Source organism: Mus caroli, chromosome 15, assembly GCF_900094665.2.
Source record: "Mus caroli chromosome 15, CAROLI_EIJ_v1.1, whole genome shotgun sequence".
Taxonomy (NCBI): Eukaryota; Metazoa; Chordata; class Mammalia; order Rodentia; family Muridae; genus Mus; species Mus caroli.
Genome location: NC_034584.1, coordinates 79,877,701 through 79,896,281, shown reverse-complemented (window position 1 = coordinate 79,896,281; position 18,581 = coordinate 79,877,701). Strand labels below are relative to the sequence as shown.

The 18,581-nt window shown below is 52.9% G+C and overlaps 2 protein-coding genes across 8 annotated transcripts in view; one reads left to right on the top strand and one right to left on the bottom strand.

The window, feature by feature from the left end:
* The window catches only part of Celsr1 (cadherin EGF LAG seven-pass G-type receptor 1), a 137,332-nt gene extending 129,251 nt beyond the window's left edge, over nucleotides 1–8,081 (top strand). Inside the window, exons 26-35 of one of the 3 annotated variants that reach the window (XM_029469792.1) lie at nucleotides 932–1,044; nucleotides 1,446–1,525; nucleotides 3,092–3,218; nucleotides 3,601–3,726; nucleotides 4,131–4,225; nucleotides 4,474–4,577; nucleotides 4,755–4,904; nucleotides 5,349–5,579; nucleotides 5,821–6,082; nucleotides 6,280–8,081. In XM_029469792.1, coding sequence (XP_029325652.1) covers nucleotides 932–1,044; nucleotides 1,446–1,525; nucleotides 3,092–3,218; nucleotides 3,601–3,726; nucleotides 4,131–4,225; nucleotides 4,474–4,577; nucleotides 4,755–4,904; nucleotides 5,349–5,579; nucleotides 5,821–6,082; nucleotides 6,280–6,304 — 1,313 coding nt within the window. In that variant the 3' untranslated portion in view covers nucleotides 6,305–8,081. Of the gene's footprint in view, nucleotides 1–931; nucleotides 1,045–1,445; nucleotides 1,526–3,091; nucleotides 3,219–3,600; nucleotides 3,727–4,130; nucleotides 4,226–4,473; nucleotides 4,578–4,754; nucleotides 4,905–5,345; nucleotides 5,580–5,820; nucleotides 6,083–6,279 lie in introns of all 3 variants that reach the window. The other 2 variants (XM_021183487.2, XM_029469791.1) reach the window with 2 other exon arrangements.
* A 1,527-nt stretch (nucleotides 8,082–9,608) lies between these two features.
* The window catches only part of Trmu (tRNA 5-methylaminomethyl-2-thiouridylate methyltransferase), an 18,970-nt gene continuing 9,997 nt past the window's right edge, over nucleotides 9,609–18,581 (bottom strand). The window contains exons 4-11 of one of the 5 annotated variants that reach the window (XM_021183117.1): nucleotides 16,823–16,945; nucleotides 14,238–14,410; nucleotides 13,081–13,134; nucleotides 12,940–13,006; nucleotides 11,937–12,037; nucleotides 10,484–10,628; nucleotides 10,086–10,168; nucleotides 9,609–9,993 (exon numbers count right to left, since the gene is read on the bottom strand). In XM_021183117.1, the coding sequence (XP_021038776.1) occupies nucleotides 9,841–9,993; nucleotides 10,086–10,168; nucleotides 10,484–10,628; nucleotides 11,937–12,037; nucleotides 12,940–13,006; nucleotides 13,081–13,134; nucleotides 14,238–14,410; nucleotides 16,823–16,945 (899 nt within the window). In that variant the 3' untranslated portion in view covers nucleotides 9,609–9,840. Of the gene's footprint in view, nucleotides 9,994–10,085; nucleotides 10,169–10,483; nucleotides 10,629–11,936; nucleotides 12,038–12,939; nucleotides 13,007–13,080; nucleotides 13,135–14,237; nucleotides 14,411–16,822; nucleotides 16,946–18,581 lie in introns of those variants that run through there. The other 4 variants (XM_029469794.1, XM_029469795.1, XM_029469793.1 and 1 more) reach the window with 4 other exon arrangements.

The following is an 18,581-nucleotide window of genomic DNA, read 5'->3' as shown; positions in this document are numbered from 1 at the left end:
TTCTTCTTCTTCTTCTTCTTCTTCTTCTTCTTCTTCTTCTTCTGGGGGGAGGGGGTTGAAGACAGGGTTTTTCTTTGTAGTCCTGGCTGTCACGGAACTTGCTCTGTAGAACAGGCTGGCTCTGATCTCAGAGATCTATCCGCCTCTACCTCCTGAGTGCTGAGATTGGAGGCATTTGCCATCATGCTTGGCCAACACTTTTCAATAACTATAGAAAACCAACATCTGCCTCCTGTTGAGGAAGATTCATACTTCTGTTCTCAGTAGGAGGGCATGAACCCCCTTCCTGGCATGCCCCTGGTGGCATTCCAGGGTTCTGGACAAAGTCTCCCAAGGCCCCTAGGGTCCTGATGTAGCTCATCCTTACTCCAAGGAACCCTGAGTGATATTCCTATTCTCAGAGACATGGAGGCTGGGGAGTAGGGGGAGGGTGGCAGCTGCCTCTTGTTGCTTGACAGAGGTGTTATCTCTTTCAAGGTCAGGTGTCATCGTGAAAATACCTAGAAAATTATTATTTGTTCCATCCTGAGGCGTCAGTGGGAGGCCCCCCCTGCGCCTCTGTTGATTTCTGACTGGGAATACCATTGCTTCCTAAAAGCTTTGCTATCTAGATCTAGACAGTTTGGGTCTTACTGTTGAAAGTTAATTTGTTAATACTTCTCTTTAAAAAAATATCAAGATTATGTCCAAGGGTCCTCAGACAGATGAAGTTATTAGCTACAGTGGCTGTCTCCAGGTCACAGGAAGTAGCCAGCCCTTACTTGGTTTAAGGAGTCTGGACAGATTGTTCTCTGGCTTCTTGGATCTTTGGTGAGGGTATTTTTGGGGTCTCTGGGTGGCCCTGCCTGTCTGACCTCAGCTCTCCTCCCAGGGAAGGTGGGGACCACTTAGGTCTGTGACCTTTGCTCTTCTATTTCTCCGATATGCACAGGACTGGCTGTTGGCTTGGACCCTCAGGGCTATGGAAACCCTGACTTCTGCTGGCTGTCCCTTCAGGATACCCTGATTTGGAGCTTTGCTGGGCCTGTCGGAACGGTTATAATCGTGAGTGTCGAGTCCTCAGACATGCCACTCAGGGCACAGGGGCCCAGGAGCTCCAGGCTCAACAGTTCCTCGGGGTGGCTGGGTTGGCAAGAAGGACACATGCCTTGTAGTGACAGCCAGCAGAGTTTCCAGGCAGCTCTGGGGACCTAGCTTCAAACCCCCAGGGTTCCGGGACTCATTTCATGCCCAATGGAAAAGCTCCATGTATAGGCAGCCTAGAGCAGCAGGCTAAGGCTGACCATAGCATGGCCTGGCTTAACTCACCTGGGGCCAAGGCCTCTCGTCCCCCACCCCCACCCCCACCCCCGACGTGGATAAAGATGCACGTGTTTGGCTGGGGAGAATCATCCTGGAGACAGCAGAAAAGTCCACTACCTGAAGCTGCTATTCTTCTTTCCTAGATCAACACGGTCATCTTTGTCCTGTCTGCAAAGGTTTCCTGTCAAAGAAAGCACCATTATTATGAAAGAAAGGGGGTTGTGTAAGTCGGGGCTGAGTGGGTGGGACATCACTAAGCCAACCCAAGTCCTTCAGCTGGGCCCTGAGAACCCCTCCCCCCAAAGATAGAGAGTCCATGTTGGGCAGGGTCCCATGGCAGTGCCCATCCCCCAGCTGGCTGGGCTGTTAGCCACATACCCACCAGGGAGTCAGCCTGGGGGTTTAAGGCAAGCACTGGACCTCCAGGGTTACAGGTGGCATGGATGTGGGAGATGTGCGGATGACTGCCAAGCAGGGAGGGGCTGACAGTGGGTTCAGGCCCTGAGATAGTCTGCGCCATCGGAGCTGGAGGAAGAAGGGGAACATGGGTAGGAGAGGGTCCTGAATTCAGAATCACATACATGTTTAATGTTGGGTAGCTGGGCTGAGGATGGTGGTGGTACTGGGGCCTTAGGAGTGTAGGAAACCCCTGGGTGTAGCCACGGACGGAGCTTAGAGGTTTAGTAGATGGGGGAGGGGACCCATCATACCTCATAGAATTAGCACGGTATCCAAGACACAAGGTGAGAAGAGGGTGACCCCAAGGGACACTGGAGGGTACCAGCCCCCCTCCCCAGAAGTACAGAGGGGAGGAGGAAGTAGAGTCCAGGTACAGAGGCTGCAGCTTCCTGCCCGAGTCCACTCTGACCCTATGTCACAGGGCCACCAAGCTCTTCCACAATCCTGTGACAGGGATGTGCCTTTGCCATCTGCTCTAACAACCTGGTGACTGAGGCAGAGTGGCAGAGGTACTTGGCTGAGTCACATGGTAGTCGAGGTTCTGTCTGCCTCCCTCTGGCTCTAGCCACTCAGCTCTGTGTTTTCACATTTCATGGAAGCTAGCGTGGCCCGGCACAGCAGAGTCACAATAAATAAGGCATTGCAAGCAGTGGCTCGTGGTGGTGGAGGCTCATGATTGTTCTTTTTAATTTGTTTTAATTGAATTTGTCCTCCTTCCTCCTCCTCCTTCTTCCGCTTCCTCCTCCTCCTCCTCCTTCTTCCGCTTCCTCCTCCTCCTCCTCCTCCTTCTTCCTCTTCTTCTTCCTCCTCCTCCTTCTTTTGGTTTTTTTCGAGACAGGGTTTCTCTGTGTAGCCCTGGCTGTCCTGGAACTCACTCTGTAGACCAGGCTGTCCTGGAATTTAGAGATCTACCCGACTCTGCCTCCCCAGGGCTCTGATTAAAAGTGTACGCCATCATGCCTGGTCTGAAGGACACTTTTTTTTTCTTTTATTTTTTTCTTTCTTTCTCTTTCTTCAAGACAGTGTTTCTCTGTGTAACTCTGGCTGTCCTGGAATTCACTCTAGACCAGGCTGGCCTTGAACTCAGAGATCCACCTGCCTCTGCCTTCCAAGTGCTGGGACTAAAGGCGTGCGCCACCACTGCCTGGCTGAATTTGTCTTCTTACGACTACATTTCTACCAACATATCCCCTGCCTGGCTGCCTAGTCTCTGGCGGAAGCTAGGCTTGGGATGGGTTTGTGAGCGGGTGGCCGGACAGACACACACATGATGGTGACCTGCATGAACCCCGAGGTGGGGATGATCAATCCGTGTGGTCCTTCCCCACAGCTCCATGCTGAGGACGGCCTTCCTCCTGCTGCTGCTCGTCACTGCCACCTGGCTGCTGGGACTGCTGGCGGTCAACAGTGACACTCTGAGCTTTCACTACCTCTTTGCTGCCTTCAGCTGCTTGCAGGTAGGTACCGGCAGAGTCTCCTGTGACCTCTGTCCGCAGGCAGTGGCAGTGAGCTGGTGGTGGGTAGGAAAGCCTCAGTACTTACACACGGAGAGGGGGAAGCCTGTGCTCTCCACCCACCCTTAGCCCTGCCTCTGGACTTGTGAGTCTGTCAGGATTTTGTCACTGGCTTAGGCAGGACAAAGCTTGGTCCCTGCTCCGCCACTGCAGGGTGGCCCAAAGCCCGTTGGTGTTCTCAGGGAATAGGAGCACCCTTTATGTTTCACACCAAGTGCTGCCAGACTGCTCTGAGCTGGGCTTTCCTCGGTGGACAGCCAGGAGCCTGGTGGAGCAGTATCAGGACCCAGAGAGTCACACTGACCTGAAGCCCATCTCCCTCCAGGGGATCTTTGTCCTCCTGTTCCACTGCGTGGCCCACAGGGAGGTGCGGAAGCACCTGAGGGCGGTGCTGGCAGGGAAGAAGCTGCAGCTGGATGACTCGGCCACCACTCGGGCCACTCTGCTAACGGTAGGAGGTGCTGGGGACCCCTCCAGTCCAGGCCTGGGAGCTGGTGGCAGGGTTGGGAGCTGTGAGGACCACACACACTATGCTCCATGGGCTTTGTATCGTAGCACACATCACGGGGCAGAAGCATCCTGGAAGTGGCTCTGTCCAACCCCAGCCCCCCCACTTGCAAGGGCTTCGGAAGATGGGGGTCAGGGCAGCTATCTATCGCAACCAGAAGCAGTATCCACAGGGAGTGAGGTGTTTCCACTCTGTGCGGGCCAGGGAATGTTCTCCCTTTGCCGCAAGGCTCCAGTTTGCAGCCCTGTCCATCCCTCCCCTGTGCTCGCATGGGGGCCGCCGCGCCGCAGGGACAGTGCAGACCTCTGGCTTCTGCTCACCAACAGTGTCTTTCGCTTCCCCACTAGCGCTCCCTCAACTGCAACAACACCTACAGCGAAGGGCCAGACATGCTCCGCACCGCCCTGGGCGAGTCCACAGCCTCTCTGGACAGTACTACCAGGTCAGGCCTCCGTACTCACTGTTTCCTTGGGGGTAAACAATGCAGTGCCCTGCCTTGAATGCTGCTACTTCAGATGCCTGGTCTGCCCCATCTACTGGGGGAGGGTGGCTTATCAGTTACTGCTGTTGATAGTGCACAAAGGGGGTGGGCTTAGAGAACCTTCCCCTTTCGTAGTAGATGCTCTGTGACACGGAGAGCTCATCACTGTCACTCTGAGACAGTGCTGGGCCTACCTCTACCCTATTTAGGGATGAAGGGGTCCAGAAACTCAGTGTGTCCTCTGGCCCAGCACGTGGTAACCATGGAGAACCAGATACATCCTTCATCCCTAGGAACTCCAAAAAAGCTCACGGTATGGTCCCCACTGTAGGCACCAGAGCCCCTGTCCTTTTCCACCCTCCTCCCCATTCTTGATCCTCTGTCCTCTGAGATACTGGACTGTGTATACCCTGGAAAAGCATGGGTGACCCCATGCTCAGAGTCGGAGTCAGGGCCTGAGCTCCCTCCCAACCCTACCCTGCCCCTGCAGGCCCTGACTCTGACTCTGACAGTGAGCTGTCCCTGGATGAGCACAGTAGTTCCTACGCCTCTTCACACACATCAGACAGCGAGGATGATGGCAGAGAGGCTGAAGACAAATGGAATCCGGCTGGGGGCCCCGCCCATAGCACCCCAAAAGGTAAGCAGTGGAGACACACAGAAGGCCAGTGTGGCTGTGAACAGTGGGCTGTGGTTACACCTCAACTCTGGCTGGTCTCCCTAGGATCTGCCCAGTAGAGTAATAGCCACACAGGACAGCTCAGACAGGAACACTAAGCCCAAGAATTTGCCCACACTGTCTGCTGGGCAGTGGCAGAAATTTGGGGGCTTCCACAGGCTATCATTGTGGAGGGCTGGACAAAGCAGGCAGAAGGTGGTCAACGTATGGCTCGCAGTGTTGGGTACACATTATCCCAGGGTCCGCAAAATCAAGATGTGGCCTCAGTGTCTCCATCTTTTGAGTATGGCCTTGCCAATCCCACAAGCCAGAGATGAGGTCAGGGCCACTTGGGGTCTACCAGGCCTAGGGTATTACAGGGGGGCGGGGTTGTAAGTCACAGAATGTCAATTCTTATCACAGCAGATGCTCTGGCCAACCACATCCCAGCTGGCTGGCCTGATGAGAGCCTGGCTGGGAGTGACAGTGAGGAGTTGGACACTGAGCCCCACCTGAAGGTGGAGACCAAGGTCAGCGTGGAGTTACACCGGCAGGCGCAGGGCAATCACTGTGGCGACCGGCCCCCTGACCCGGAAAGTGGGGTCCTGGCCAAGCCAGTGGCCGTGCTTAGTAGTCAGCCCCAGGAGCAGCGGAAAGGTACCTCAGGGGAGCCCTGCTGTCTGTCCCTGGAGCAAACCCTCGCCCAGCACATAGGACAGGGGCAGGAGTCCTCGTTCAGCAGACTGAAGGGGATTCTGTGGGGGGCTTGGGTGGACCCTGGGCAAGTTGGTAAGAACCAGGTCAGGCTCAATCATCTGCTCAATGCCATCCGTCCCCAGCTGAGCCACTGCGCCCGAGTCTGCCCGGACTGACTTGGTGGTCATCCCCCTTCTCCCAGGCATCCTGAAAAACAAAGTCACCTACCCGCCGCCACTGCCAGAGCAGCCACTGAAGTCCCGGCTGCGAGAGAAGCTGGCTGATTGTGAGCAGAGCCCCACATCCTCCCGCACATCCTCCCTTGGCTCTGGCGATGGTTTCCATGCCACTGACTGTGTCATTACCATCAAGACTCCGAGGAGGGAGCCAGGCCGTGAGCATCTCAATGGGGTGGCCATGAATGTACGCACAGGGAGTGCCCAGGCCAACGGTTCTGACTCAGAGTAAGTAGCCTTGGCTTCCAGAGCTCTGGGAGGGAGGGAGCCACCAGCTTTCCACACCCAGGGTCCCTAGAGCCCCAGGCGTCCCCTCATATGTGACTGGGAGTCTCTGCCCTCCCCGAGAATGACTTTGGATTCATGCAGTTGCCACCATCACTGACTGACCCTTCCACACGCCTGGCAATTCTTCCCACACACAGAGGCAGTAATGAAACTTCAATTTGAACCATCAGGAAACCATGAGGCACAGTCAACCCCACAGACTGCCAGTCAAGCCCTCAGACCTTGAAGCCTGCCTGGGACTGCTGCCTACGGGACAAGCAGGCCCCTCATGTGAGAGTCCCTGCCATAGCAGCTGGCTCTACGCAGACCATCCAGACGGGAAGCCCTTGACCCTCATAGGAGCTCAGGGCCCAGACTCTGACAAAGTGCCAAAGCCACAGATGTCTCCAGAGGGAGACGTGGACTTCATTAAGGTTGGCATAGCTCCGTCCTTAGACTGAAGACAGAATCCAAACCATGCTGTACAGGAGGCCATTGAGCCAGAGCTGGACTTGGTGAATCATTGTACCGGGCCCTTCAACTGTCCCCGCAGGCCTCTCCTTGTGGTACAAGCCCATCACCACCAGCCTAGCAGTGCCTCTGCAACGGTACCCTGGGTCTTAAATTGCTGTCTAAAAATGTAAATACATATAAATCTCTCCCTGGACTTGGGAGAAGATGGGAGCTGTGTATGCTTTACACTGCTTTGACTCTGCAGACACTGGAGAGCCATGAAATGGCATCTCAATCTATTGCCCAAGGAAGCTTGCACAGTTGTACTTGAATCTGGAATGAGTCAACTCAGCTGGTCCCAGTGCCCAGGTAGGGAGCTTATGGGCTGTGAAGTTGACACAGCTTCTGCAGCTGCTTCCAGCCAGGGAGTGTGGGTGTTCCGCTGGCCTTTGGAGCACACGGCACATGTGCTGTGTGTGTGTGCTCAGCTCCATGGATCCAGGTCAGGGCTCACCTGTGAGGAGTGGGCGCCATAGCTGTGATGTGACACTCTGACCACCCTGCCACCCCCACGCCCTCCGCTCCTGATGCAGTAAGGCGACTCTGGAGCCTTTCCCAGTCAGCCCCGTGTGCAGCGGGAGGACTTCTGCCTGTGCTCCTGCTCCCATGGCTCTCAGAGTGCTCATGTTCCTGATTCCGAGGGAGCCCAGAGGTCTTCCACGCTGTCACGGTCCTTCCTGCCAATGTTGTACTTTTTCAGACTCCAGGGCTCTCTAGGCAGGCAGGGGGCTCCACCCCTGAAATCTGACCAATGACAACACTTTGCTTCAAATGACCAATTGTGCAAAGAAACAAAGCCAGAGTGCCCGTTTTCAATGGTTACCACATTCTTTTTGGAATCTCACACCATGGACTGCTGTGACCAGCCCACGGAGAGCCACGGTGCAGCCAAGGCCAAGGGACGGGAGCCTGGAGTTACTAAGACACGTTTACTTCAGCATGGACTGTTGTCTGAATCAGGTCCCCAAAGTACATGGGGTGCACAGTCGCTCGGAATGGAGAACCTCAGTGAGGCCGTCAAAGGCCAGGACTTCTCACCAAGCTGTGCTCTCAGAAGTGCACAGGACTGCTAGTGACTGACTGGTGAGACAAAAGCCTACAAGACATGGGCCTGGGGTCATGCACTGCCAAGAGGCTAACGGGAGGCCCAGGTAGCCCGAGGATGGCAAGGATACAAAGAGTGACCTAGTACAGGGGAGCTTCAGTCCCCAGGAGGTGCAGCACCGTGACAATTCCGCAACCCACACCACCTCAGAAGGTGAAGTTTTTGATTCGATCACAACTATTAGCAAAACAAACCCTGTCAGTTTTAAACTGTTTTTATGACCTAAGACTTTATAGAGTCAACACTGGAGATTTTAACAGGTGTATTTATTACTGTTCAGCACTGGATGGCAACACAGGTGAGATGATGCATCTATAATAAATTAAGATTTTTGGATTTGTACCCGCGCTGTGCTGGGTGGTTACTGTCCCCACTGTCCTGCTCTCTAAGGTGGCATGGGAGGGACCGCTGAAGACAGCCTCAGGCCTCTCCTGGGATGCAGGTGGCAGGCCCATGGAGGGTTGTCATAACTTTCTATTTATATTTAGGCCTGCCGTGACACGGGTGGACCTGCCCAAGTTTTCTAGTTCTGCCTTTTTTTTTTTTTTAAATCAAATCTGCAAATTTAAAAAGATTTATTCTGTTTCCATGGGTGCTTTTAACCACTGGGCTGTCATCTCTCCAGCCAAGGGGACATGGAAAAATAGAAACGGGTGCTTGGGTAGAGACCAGAAAAAAGCAATCAGTGCCCTCGGGACCCTAACACTCTCCGCCCGTCTGAGGTGGGGTCGCTCTCTGAACCCTGGGTTTATGGTTTTTTGTTTGTCTGTTTGCTTGGTTTTGTTTTCCAGGTAAACTGGAAGCTGGCAAGCCCCACTACTCCTTCTGTCTCTGCTCCTTCAGGAGTTGGGGTGCAGGCCCATGCAGGCCACAGACCAGCTTCTGTGGGTACCAAGTCCAAGCTCCGGCAGGCACCGTTAGCCACCGCCAGATCGCCTTCACTGCCTTTCGGTTTTGTCTTGTGCATATCTGCCTTTCCTCTGGGCGCTGTGGTGGCAGACCCTGTGTGGCTGACTGTGGTGACCTGAGTGCTCACCATGTCTCTGCTCACTCATTCCTCCCTGTCGTCTACACTCGCTCCATCTGGGAGCGCCTTGCACTTTGTGTGGGATCTGCACTCACCTTTCATCTAGGCACAGTGGATTGAAATGTTCTACACTCGGGCTGCATGCATCTGTGACCCTAGGGTTCTGTCCAACGTATTTTCTCTTGGCTTTGAAAACTCCAGGCACCGTGAGTTCTTTGACCCTGGCCTGGTTAAAATGCTAACCTTAAGTAAGCGACCCGGCTAGGCTCCGGTCACCCTCCCTGGCGGTGCTGCATCTGGCCTTCACCACTTAGGTCCTTTGTCTTGATTCTTGTCCAGAAGGGTGAGTTTTCAAGACTCTTGTCCCTCTGCATCGTCTCACATCTGCCCAGTGGTGCTACCCGTGGGGAAACGGGAGCAGAGTAGTGGGCACCCCTTTCTTTCCCTTTGGCCCCCTTCCCCAGGGTCTCCACCTGGTTTTGCTGCACACAGAGCCAGCCCAGGCCTGTAACTCATGCACACCTCCTGTAAAGTCATCTTCTCCTGTGTTTTCTCCTCACACGTGTTCACTTCAAGCCAGTGCCAAGCTGACAGGAAAACACTGGCTTCCACCAGACATGGGCACTGCCAGGGGAAGGGTTAACTCACAGGTTAGAATCCTGACAAGGAAAGGCCTAGTGCAGATAACTCTGCCTTCCCTTTGTGGAGAGCTCAGGCCCCAGGAGAGGAAAAGAGGGCTGTAGCCCTCCCCATGCCTGCTGTGCTACACAGTCGGAGGCTCTGTGTAAGGAGTATAGCCGCAGCAGTCTACTCTGGCTTCAGGCAAGCCCCAGACACAATGGTCAGACTTTGACAGTTTTATTTGATGCGGTTTCTTCATTGGCCTCCTGGATGCTGTGGAAGAGCAGCTGCATCAGGGCCCGCAGCCAGCACACGCTCTGGTTTCCTGGAGCAGCAGCACAGACCCTCCTTCCTCAGGCTGCCCTGGCTCTGCAGCCAGCCCGCCCATTGATTCTGGCAGCACTAACACCCATCACTGACGACTCTGCTCTAATGCCTCCTCCTTGGCCTTTGTCAAGATGTGGGGTGCAGGCCTGAGCTGTCATTGGAGGCCTCGGGAGCCACTGGAGTTCTGTTCTTACCCTTCTGAAGTGTGTAGGCAGACGGCCCTAACCGCAGGATTTTCCCACTGCCGAGGCACTCCTCGCCCTTGTAGAACACTGCAAACTGGAGGGAGGGGGAAGCTCGCTGGATGCGTCTGACTCCAGGCAGAGCCGAACCCACCAGGCCAGTGAGAGCAATGTTCACCCCCCACTCACCTGTCCCAGGGCAAGGCCCCTCACAGCCTTCACAGCCGTTACCCACACAGTGCCATCCTGATTGAGAGTCAGCACGCAGGGCACTATGGGGAGAATCATGAGATGGACGTGGGCGTGCCAACCACAACCCCTCCCTGGGAGAATGAGCAACCTGTGGGTGCAGGGACAACCAGCATCCTGCCTGCTGAAGGATAGGACAGTGCCCCAAATGGCTCAGAGCTGACACCTCAGTATAGAATATACTGGGACCCAATTTCCCAGCACTTCTGAAGTTACAATATTGATGACGGGGACTTTCCAATGTGCTCAAGGGGATACTGCACGTGTACAGTCTACCTGGTTTAGCTTAATCTGACCCTAGGGAGCTTAGCAACAAGGGCTCCCTCCCATTCAGTCACCTAGTGCCATCTGGTGGCGGAATCGGAAATGGCACTCCATCATCTTGTCTCTGACCAAGGCAGCAGGTGGCTCCTCTGCAATCCAGTGTACTCGGTTGGTCCTGAGCAGGTCCCTGTACAGAGCTGGGTGGTCCACCCGGGGAGCCTGCAGAGCAGAATTCAGACATCTTTGAGGAGAGCAGCCCTCAGCAGGTATCACCAATAAGAACAATCCTAATAGCACATCCATAACTAACTATGAGCCAGCCTCACTCCTGTGCCAGGCCACATAGAGAAATCCATTCATCAGCTTAAGGCTCTGTTCACCCTGGTTTTCAGATGAGAAAAGGAAGAAGAGAGAAGGGATAGCCATGAGAAAGTAGCAGGGGGCAAGGGTGAGATTCCCCTCATCTCTGGAGGACCCCCCTCACCCCTCCCACCATGATCTGAAGACTTTTGTGTTCCTAGAGATGTAGATCAAACACAAACAGCCTCTTGGAAGGACCACAAATCCTACCAGCAACAACTGGCTGAGGAAAGCAGGGGCTGAAGGGTGCAAGGCTGGCCCTGCATGGGCATCTATCACATGCACGACTGGTTCACCACTAGTCTCTGCACCAAAGAACCCTGGTTGCCTAGGGCAGCCAAGGCTCCCCTGAGGTAGAACCAGAAGCACTGAGACCCTGAGACACCTGGGCCCTTGACCCAGTGACCTTTCTGGTTTTTCTCAGCAGGCATCTCTGTGTGCTTATGCTTAAAGACACTTAATTCAGGCCTTCCCATGCTGCTCTTCTGGGAAGATGTTTGTGCTGAAGCCTATGGCCTGTGCGCCTGTGGGTCCTCCAGTGTCTGACTGTACTCGCTGGCAGCTCGGCCTGCCCTGAGCAGGGTTCTCACCCTTGCACTCCTGGGAGCTGGATTCAATGACTCTGTCAGGGTTAAGACTACTGTGTATGCACAGGCAGGATGCCAACAGCATCTCCTCTGTCTCCACCAAATGTATAACCCCAAATCTCTTGCTACTGTCAACATCCCCAAAGCCCTCCTGGAGAATTTCTGCTCTAGAACCTAGGACCCAGCAGAATGGCTCAGGGTCCTATGTAGCAGAGGGGTATAGCCTGGTCCTAGGCTAACTACTTCAGCTCACAAGGACTTCTAGGACCCTTCCATGGAGGGGTGGGTGGGAGAGCTGTCTGGGCACAATTCCTTTCTTTCCATGAGAAGCCTGAGCAAGTTACCCACTCTGAGTTTCAATCCTCCTTTGCAAAACAGTGAAGGTTTGCTAGGGATGGGCACAGTGCTGGTCCACTGTCAGCTCTCAGAGGAGCACAGTGAGCACTTTATATGAAGACCTGTTACCTTACACCTGCCCCAGGAAGCTATGGAAGGGAAGCTCTGCTGCTCCAGGCCCTTGGCAATGCCAGGACTGCCCGTTTTATTGGAACACTAGATAGCGAAGGCCAACCTCACTCACCACAAGAACGTCACCCTTGGTGCCATCCTTCTCCACCACGTACCAGGGCTCTCTCAAGCCGCTGATCTTAGCCCTCTGGCCCAAAGTGTACAGGAACCAACCTATGAAATAGTATTCCAGGGTGCATCTCAGCTCTCACAAATGGGGAGGTTATGGACTGCTACGAGGCGTGATGGCTTAGCCCTAACCACACACCTGTGTACAGCCTGCCTTGGCTTCAGGTCTCGAGGAATGTGACAATGACTAGGATGGCACTAAGCCTGGCACAGATGCCAGCTCTTTCATCTGGTGGCTCTGACCCCCATGGGCACAGCTCTCCAAGCAGGTCTTGTGCTTACTGAGCACATTCCTTGTATCCATGCCACACCCACCTCATGCACAGGCAGGCCACCTGCTCCCCAGCTCTACCTCCACAAGAATGCGTGTGCCCTGGCAGAGGCAATCTGGCAGGACTCATCCATCTCCTAACTGCTGGATGCTAGGAAGAGCAGCACTGTCTCCAGCAAGGTCAATATAACACCCAGTTCAGCTGGGTCTCTCCCTGCTTCCTCCACAAGCCCTGTCCTTCCAGCTAGTCCCACAGATCAGGCTAGACATCAAGTCTCAGGAGGCGGGTCGCCTCTGTTCCCACTTAAGGGTGTGAGCACTTGGGACTGACTGCCTCTGTCCTCACTCTGCACAGTGCAGTCATGGTTGTCTGGCTCTGTGATTACGTGAACGGCACCCATATGCTCCTCAGTCACCTGGCTCTGAGGTCACTACGTTCTTTCTCCAGCGGCCCTTCCTACAGTCTCCTACAGCATCTCTTGGTAATGTATCACAGACACACAGTCTCACTCCAGCTCTGAATCTAGGGATTACAACACACACCAAATCCCTGTCAGAGTGACTGCTCATGCAGCACGTACCCACCCCAGCCTAGCCCTCAAGTTCTCCGGGAGCCCTGCATGGAACGGACAGGAGTTAGCTTTGGCCTTTGCTTCCCCGAGCTGGCAGGACTCACCTTTGTGTGTTCCCAGAACTGTATTATCCTCGACAGAAACAAACTTTCCAGGCCGAGGCTGCAAATACTGGAAGACAGGTTTCATCACTACTGGAGACCCAGGCCCAGAGCAGACAGCCACTCATGTCAGACGACACTCACCTGAAGAAGGAAATGCTCCAAGTTTCTCTTACCAATGAAGCAGATGCCCATGCTCTGGAACGAGAGGAAGGTCAACATGGTGTGAGCAGAAGCCAGGAGGCAACCAGGGAACAGGGAGCTGGGCTGGGCTAGGAGGGGAGAGAGCAGGCTGTGTTGAAGGAGGCTCCAGATACAGGACCTGAGGGTCTAGAGAACGTCTTGTCTTTCCGAGTTTGGCTTCAAAGTAGATGCTATCGTGTAAACACACTGCATCGCCATCTGCAACTAGACTGTTGGAAAACCCATGAGCAAACCAGGAGAGCAACCTAGACTGCTCAGTGCTGGAGAGCCAGGGACCAAGGTGGATGCAGGAAGTAGGGCCAGGAGACTTGGGGCAGCAGGGAGTCAGGGAGAAGACTGGCTGAAGCTGGCTAGGCCCTGCACAGTCTAGACAAGAAGCTGACCGCCCCAGGACAGTTCTGGGCAAGCAGCTCTATAATTATTCCTCAGTGTGTGTTGTGTCTCTCTATAACAAAGGTCAAGAGACCAGGGATCTTCCCATCTATTGCAGTGACTCCCTCAGTTCCTACCAATGGAGAAATCCTGTCAGCTGAGCAACAGGGAAGACGTACAACGGGCAAGCGACATTCTTTTTGGCAATGTGGACTTGCTGATAAAAGGCACAGTCATGCGTGTTCCCAGAAGACTGGTTAAGTGGTGACTACAGCTGAGCTAATGTCTCCTGAAACCTTAACTACCGGGGCTGCTCAAAGGCTCCCAGCCCTCTCTCCACAGGGGTCAGCATGGCTTCCAGATGCAGGTGTGCGATGGTCTCTCACAGGGAGCTGAGAAGGCAGGCACGGACTGTCACTGTCTCCTCAGATAGACAGCACTGTGTACAGATGGCTGCAGACTCCTGCCTCATGGGATGGACTAGCATGGCTGCTCTCTGCCCACACTCACCGCTGGCTAAGCCAGCTACTGTGTCTGCAGAGAAAGCAGTCATCCACAGCAGGGACGAGGGAGCAGGAAGGAGAAGGGAGGCCTCGGGTGCTCCTCCCCTGCAGCTGCACTCTGTGGCTTGGCCCAGCAGAGGGTCCACAGAGCCCAGCCCTGCCTGTACCATGAAAACATGGATGCATACATTCACGGACCAGTGGCAAGCTGCTCATGCCTACCTCTCTCTTCTGAAGCACGTGATGGAGGCTATTCTCCGCGGCTATTTTCTTTACAAAATCTTTTGTTAGTTCCCCCAAGGGGAAGATGGTCCTTCTCAGGGCATCCTGGGAAACCTGGCTGAGAAAGAAGGTCTGGTCTTTAAAGCTGTCAGCTGCTTGGAGAAGTTTTACGGCTGCCAAAAGTAAAGAACAAAAGTCACTGCTGGAGCATAGATAATGACTCTGCTTTAATGCCCTTCTGTGTGAGCAGTTACCCCAAGTCTGCCACACGCAAAACCCACTCAAAAGACTATGGGAAAAAAACAAAGCATGGCTAATGCACAGGAAACGCTGGCTCTGGTTTATTTATTAGGAACAATACAAGGAACGTCGATTTTACATACAGAAATTTCTCCGTGCTGGTAATTTCGACTGTAAGACTTTCAAACAGTAAACACTGTATGAGAAGACTGCAGTGAGAAGCACTGACCCTCATAACTCTAGTCATGGCTGGGACGGGACAAGACCATTCATCCAGAACAATGCTGAACTAGCGTCAGTAGTGTGCTCGCCTAACAACTGCAGGTGTGAAGTGTGCAAAGAAACACAGCAGGCTCTGGCCTTCAGCCCAGCCTCGGTGGAGACAGCTCTGTAGAATGCACCTCCTTGATGGAAACTGCTTTGCTCATGTCCAGACCAACATGTTAGCAGCCTTGCTGTAGTCTCTGGCACTCTCCACATAACTGTAAGGAATTCTTACTGCATATACACAAGTGTGAGTGGCGCTGGCCCTGGTGAGTTTGGAGTCTGAGAAGGTGGCCAGGTAAATTTCCCATTCAGTCAGTCCCACTCATGTCTGTGGCTGGTGGGGCTGACGGGCAGATCCACTTCCCGACCCCTTCCTCACATATAGTACTAGGAGACATCCCATTAGTGAAATTTGAAACATTCCACACACACCAGCTCAACTTTGAGTGTGCACACATGTTTGAGAGTTTGTCCATGTCAGTACACATGTGTGGAGGTCACATGACATCCTCAACTGCTGCTCCTCAGGCATCTTCTTTCTAGAGATGGTCTCTCACTGGCTCAGAACTCACCAACTAGGCTAGGCAGTTTAGTCTCTTTCTGCCTCCCAGCATTGGGGTTATACGTAGATGCCACCATGCCTGGCGTTCTTACATGGGTTCCAGGGATTGAACCCCACTTCCCCAGCTCCATGGTTTAAGCCCACTGCACAAGTTGTATATCAGCCAGCGGTAAGCATCATACTGCCTGTATGTTTCCAACCGCTGGCAGAATACTCTCCCCCGCATGGTTTCATTGACACCTAAGGGCTGCCTGAGATGACACAGGAGCTGAAAGGCTGTGCTGTGGACTGACCTGCCTCCTGTTTTTGTCCGTCAAAAACAATGCACCTGTTTGCTGACATAAGGCTACAATCCAATCTGTCTCAAAACAAAATGCTCTCAAATAGTGTTTGTGTGCATTTGGTGGTGGTGGGGGGGGGTTGAATTATTTTGTCCTGGATCGTTTTGACTATCTTTTGAGCCTCCCAAGTGCTGACATTATAGGTGTGTATCCCACATCTACCTTCTGAGTTACTTTTTTTTTTTTTTTTTTTTTAAGNTTTNTTTNTTATATGTAAGTACACCGTAGCTGTCTTCAGACACTCCAGAAGAGGGCGCCAGATCTCATTACGGATGGTTGTGAGCCATCATGTGATTGCTGGGATTTGAACTCTGGACCTCTGGAAGAGCAGTCGGGTGCTCTTACCCACTGAGCCATCTCACCAGCCCCCTGAGTTACTTTAAAATTCACTGAGAACCTATGACTTTAAAACAGGAAGCTGGTAACACTACCAAATGTGCCATAGAGGGAAAGAGCAGGACAGAGCCACATCTGGTCCAGAGATTGATCATTTCTGAAATCCTGTTGTTTTTTTCTGTTCTGCCACACACTGCACCATGTTCACATGAAAACTGCTGGTTACACAGCCAGGTCCCCAACAACTACAGCCATCCCCCAGCTCAAGATCTGTTCTGCTCCACTTGCATGAGCCACTTGTACGATCCCCTAGGGCTCAGACCAGAGACACACAAACAGCTCTGGTTTGCCCAAAATGCACACTGAAAACCAAGACACTGTGAAACTACCACACGCAAGTCAGTCAACACAGTGCTTGACTGTCTGAGGAGAACCAGAATAAGTGGGGGGCAAACAAAGGCGAGCATGTCCTCGGCAGGAGCAGATGACCCTATTCATGCCGGGAAACGACTCTCCCTCTGCATGGGACCCTGTTAAGACCATTCCCATTATCACCATCAAAGATTTTCCCAAATATTTTTTGGAAGTTCAGACTATGCACATGTAATAACCTAGACAGTAAGTTTCTGGTTCACCCTCCTCAGCTCTCACCCTGGCGCCCAACTAGGACATCTCAATGCTCAACCGCATTGTGCCTTTGCAAATGTGAACTAAACAAACCAACTCATTGAAAGACCCAGAGCTGGGCATGGGCCGGATGCTCAGGCCCTGCTCCTGCCATCCTTCTAAGTACCCTATGCTCACAGAGGTTACAGCTCTGACCACACACTCCAACTTACGGTTTCTGACTTCAAATCGATTTCTGAACAGCCCGTCAGGCTTCTTAGTGTGCTTTTGCTCAAAGACTTCCTCATCCTCCAGTGAGGTCCTGGCGTAGTGGCCAGTGGCAACGGCATCTGCTCCTGAGGGTTTTCAAAATACAAGAATCCAGTGTGAGGCTCACTGGCAGGGGTACTAGTTAGTTCTTGAAAACTCGACACAAACTGGAGTCACTTGGAAAGAGGAATCCTTAATTCAGAAAATGTCTTGGGGGCTAGAGAAATGGATTGGTGGTTAAGAGCACTGTCTCTTCTTCCAAAGGACCTGGGTTCAGTTCCCAGCCAGCACTCACATGGCAGCTCACAACCATCTGTAACTTCAGTTCCAAAGGATCTGACACCCTCACACCAATGCATATAAAATAAAATTAGCCAGGCGTCGTGGCGCATGCCTTTAGTCCCAGCACTTGGGAGGCAGAGGCAGGTGGATTTCTGAGTTTGAGGCCACCCTGGTCTACAGAGTGAGTTCCAGGACAGCCAGGGCTATACAGAGAAAAACCCTGTGTCGAAAAACCAAAATAAATAAATAAATAAGTTTAAAAAATTAAATGAATTTTTAAAAATCTCCACCAGACTGGACTAGCCTTAGGAAAGTGTGTGTGGCATTTTCTCCTCCTTCTCCTTCTCTTCCTCTTCTTTTTTGAGTCAGGGTCTTTCTCTGTCCTGAAACTCACTATACAGACCAGGCTGGTCCTGAACTCCCCACTCCCCATCTCCCAAATGCTAGGACTAATGGCATATGCCACCATACCCAGCTCGTGGGACATTTTCTTGCTAAATGACAGATTTGGGCAGTACTACCCTGGGAAGACAGTCCTGTGTCATATAAGAAAGCAGGCTGAACAAGTCATGGGGAGTCGTCAGTAAGCAACATTCCTCTGTGGTCTCTGCATCAGTTCCCGCCTTGGCTTCCCCTGATAAGGACTGTGATGGGGACATGTGAGTCAAATCACCCTTCCCGAAGTTGCTTTTGGTCATACTTTTTTTTTTTTTTTAAAGATTCATATAGCTAAGTACACTGTAGCTGTCTTCAGAAGAGGGCATCAGATCTCATTATAGATGGTTGTGAGCCACCATTTGAACTCAGGACCTCTGGAAGAGCAGTCAGTGCTCTTAACCGCTGAGCCATCTCTCCAGCCCATTGGTCATACTCTTTTTTTTTTGTTTTGTTTTGTTTTGTTTTTCCGAGTGGTCACACTCTTTATCACAACAATAGAAAGTGAACTAGGATACCAGCCTAGATAAAGACGCACGGAACAAGCCTCACTGACCTCACTGAGACCTGCACAAAGCACAGGGCACAGAGGCCCGAGGGATGGCTCAGCAGGCAGGCAGGCAGGCAGGCAGGCAGGCAGGCAGGCAGGCAGGCAGGCAGGCAGGCAGGCAGGCTCCCTTCAATTCCTAATGTGAGCTAATAGAACCTCACCTCTTTAAAGAGCTTTTCCAGGGGCTGGAGAGATGGCTCAGTGGTTAAGAGCACTGACTGCTCTTCAAGAGGTCCTGAGTTCAATTCCCAGCAACCACATGGTGACTCACAACCATCTGACTGCCCTCTTCTGGTGTGTCTGAAGAGAGCAATGGTATACATAAGATAAATAAATTAGGGGGCTGGTGAGATGGCTCAGTGGGTAAGAGCACCCTACTGCTCTTCCGAAGGTCCAGAGTTCAAATCCCAGCAGCCACATGGTGGCTCACAACCATCCGTAACGAGATCTGGCGC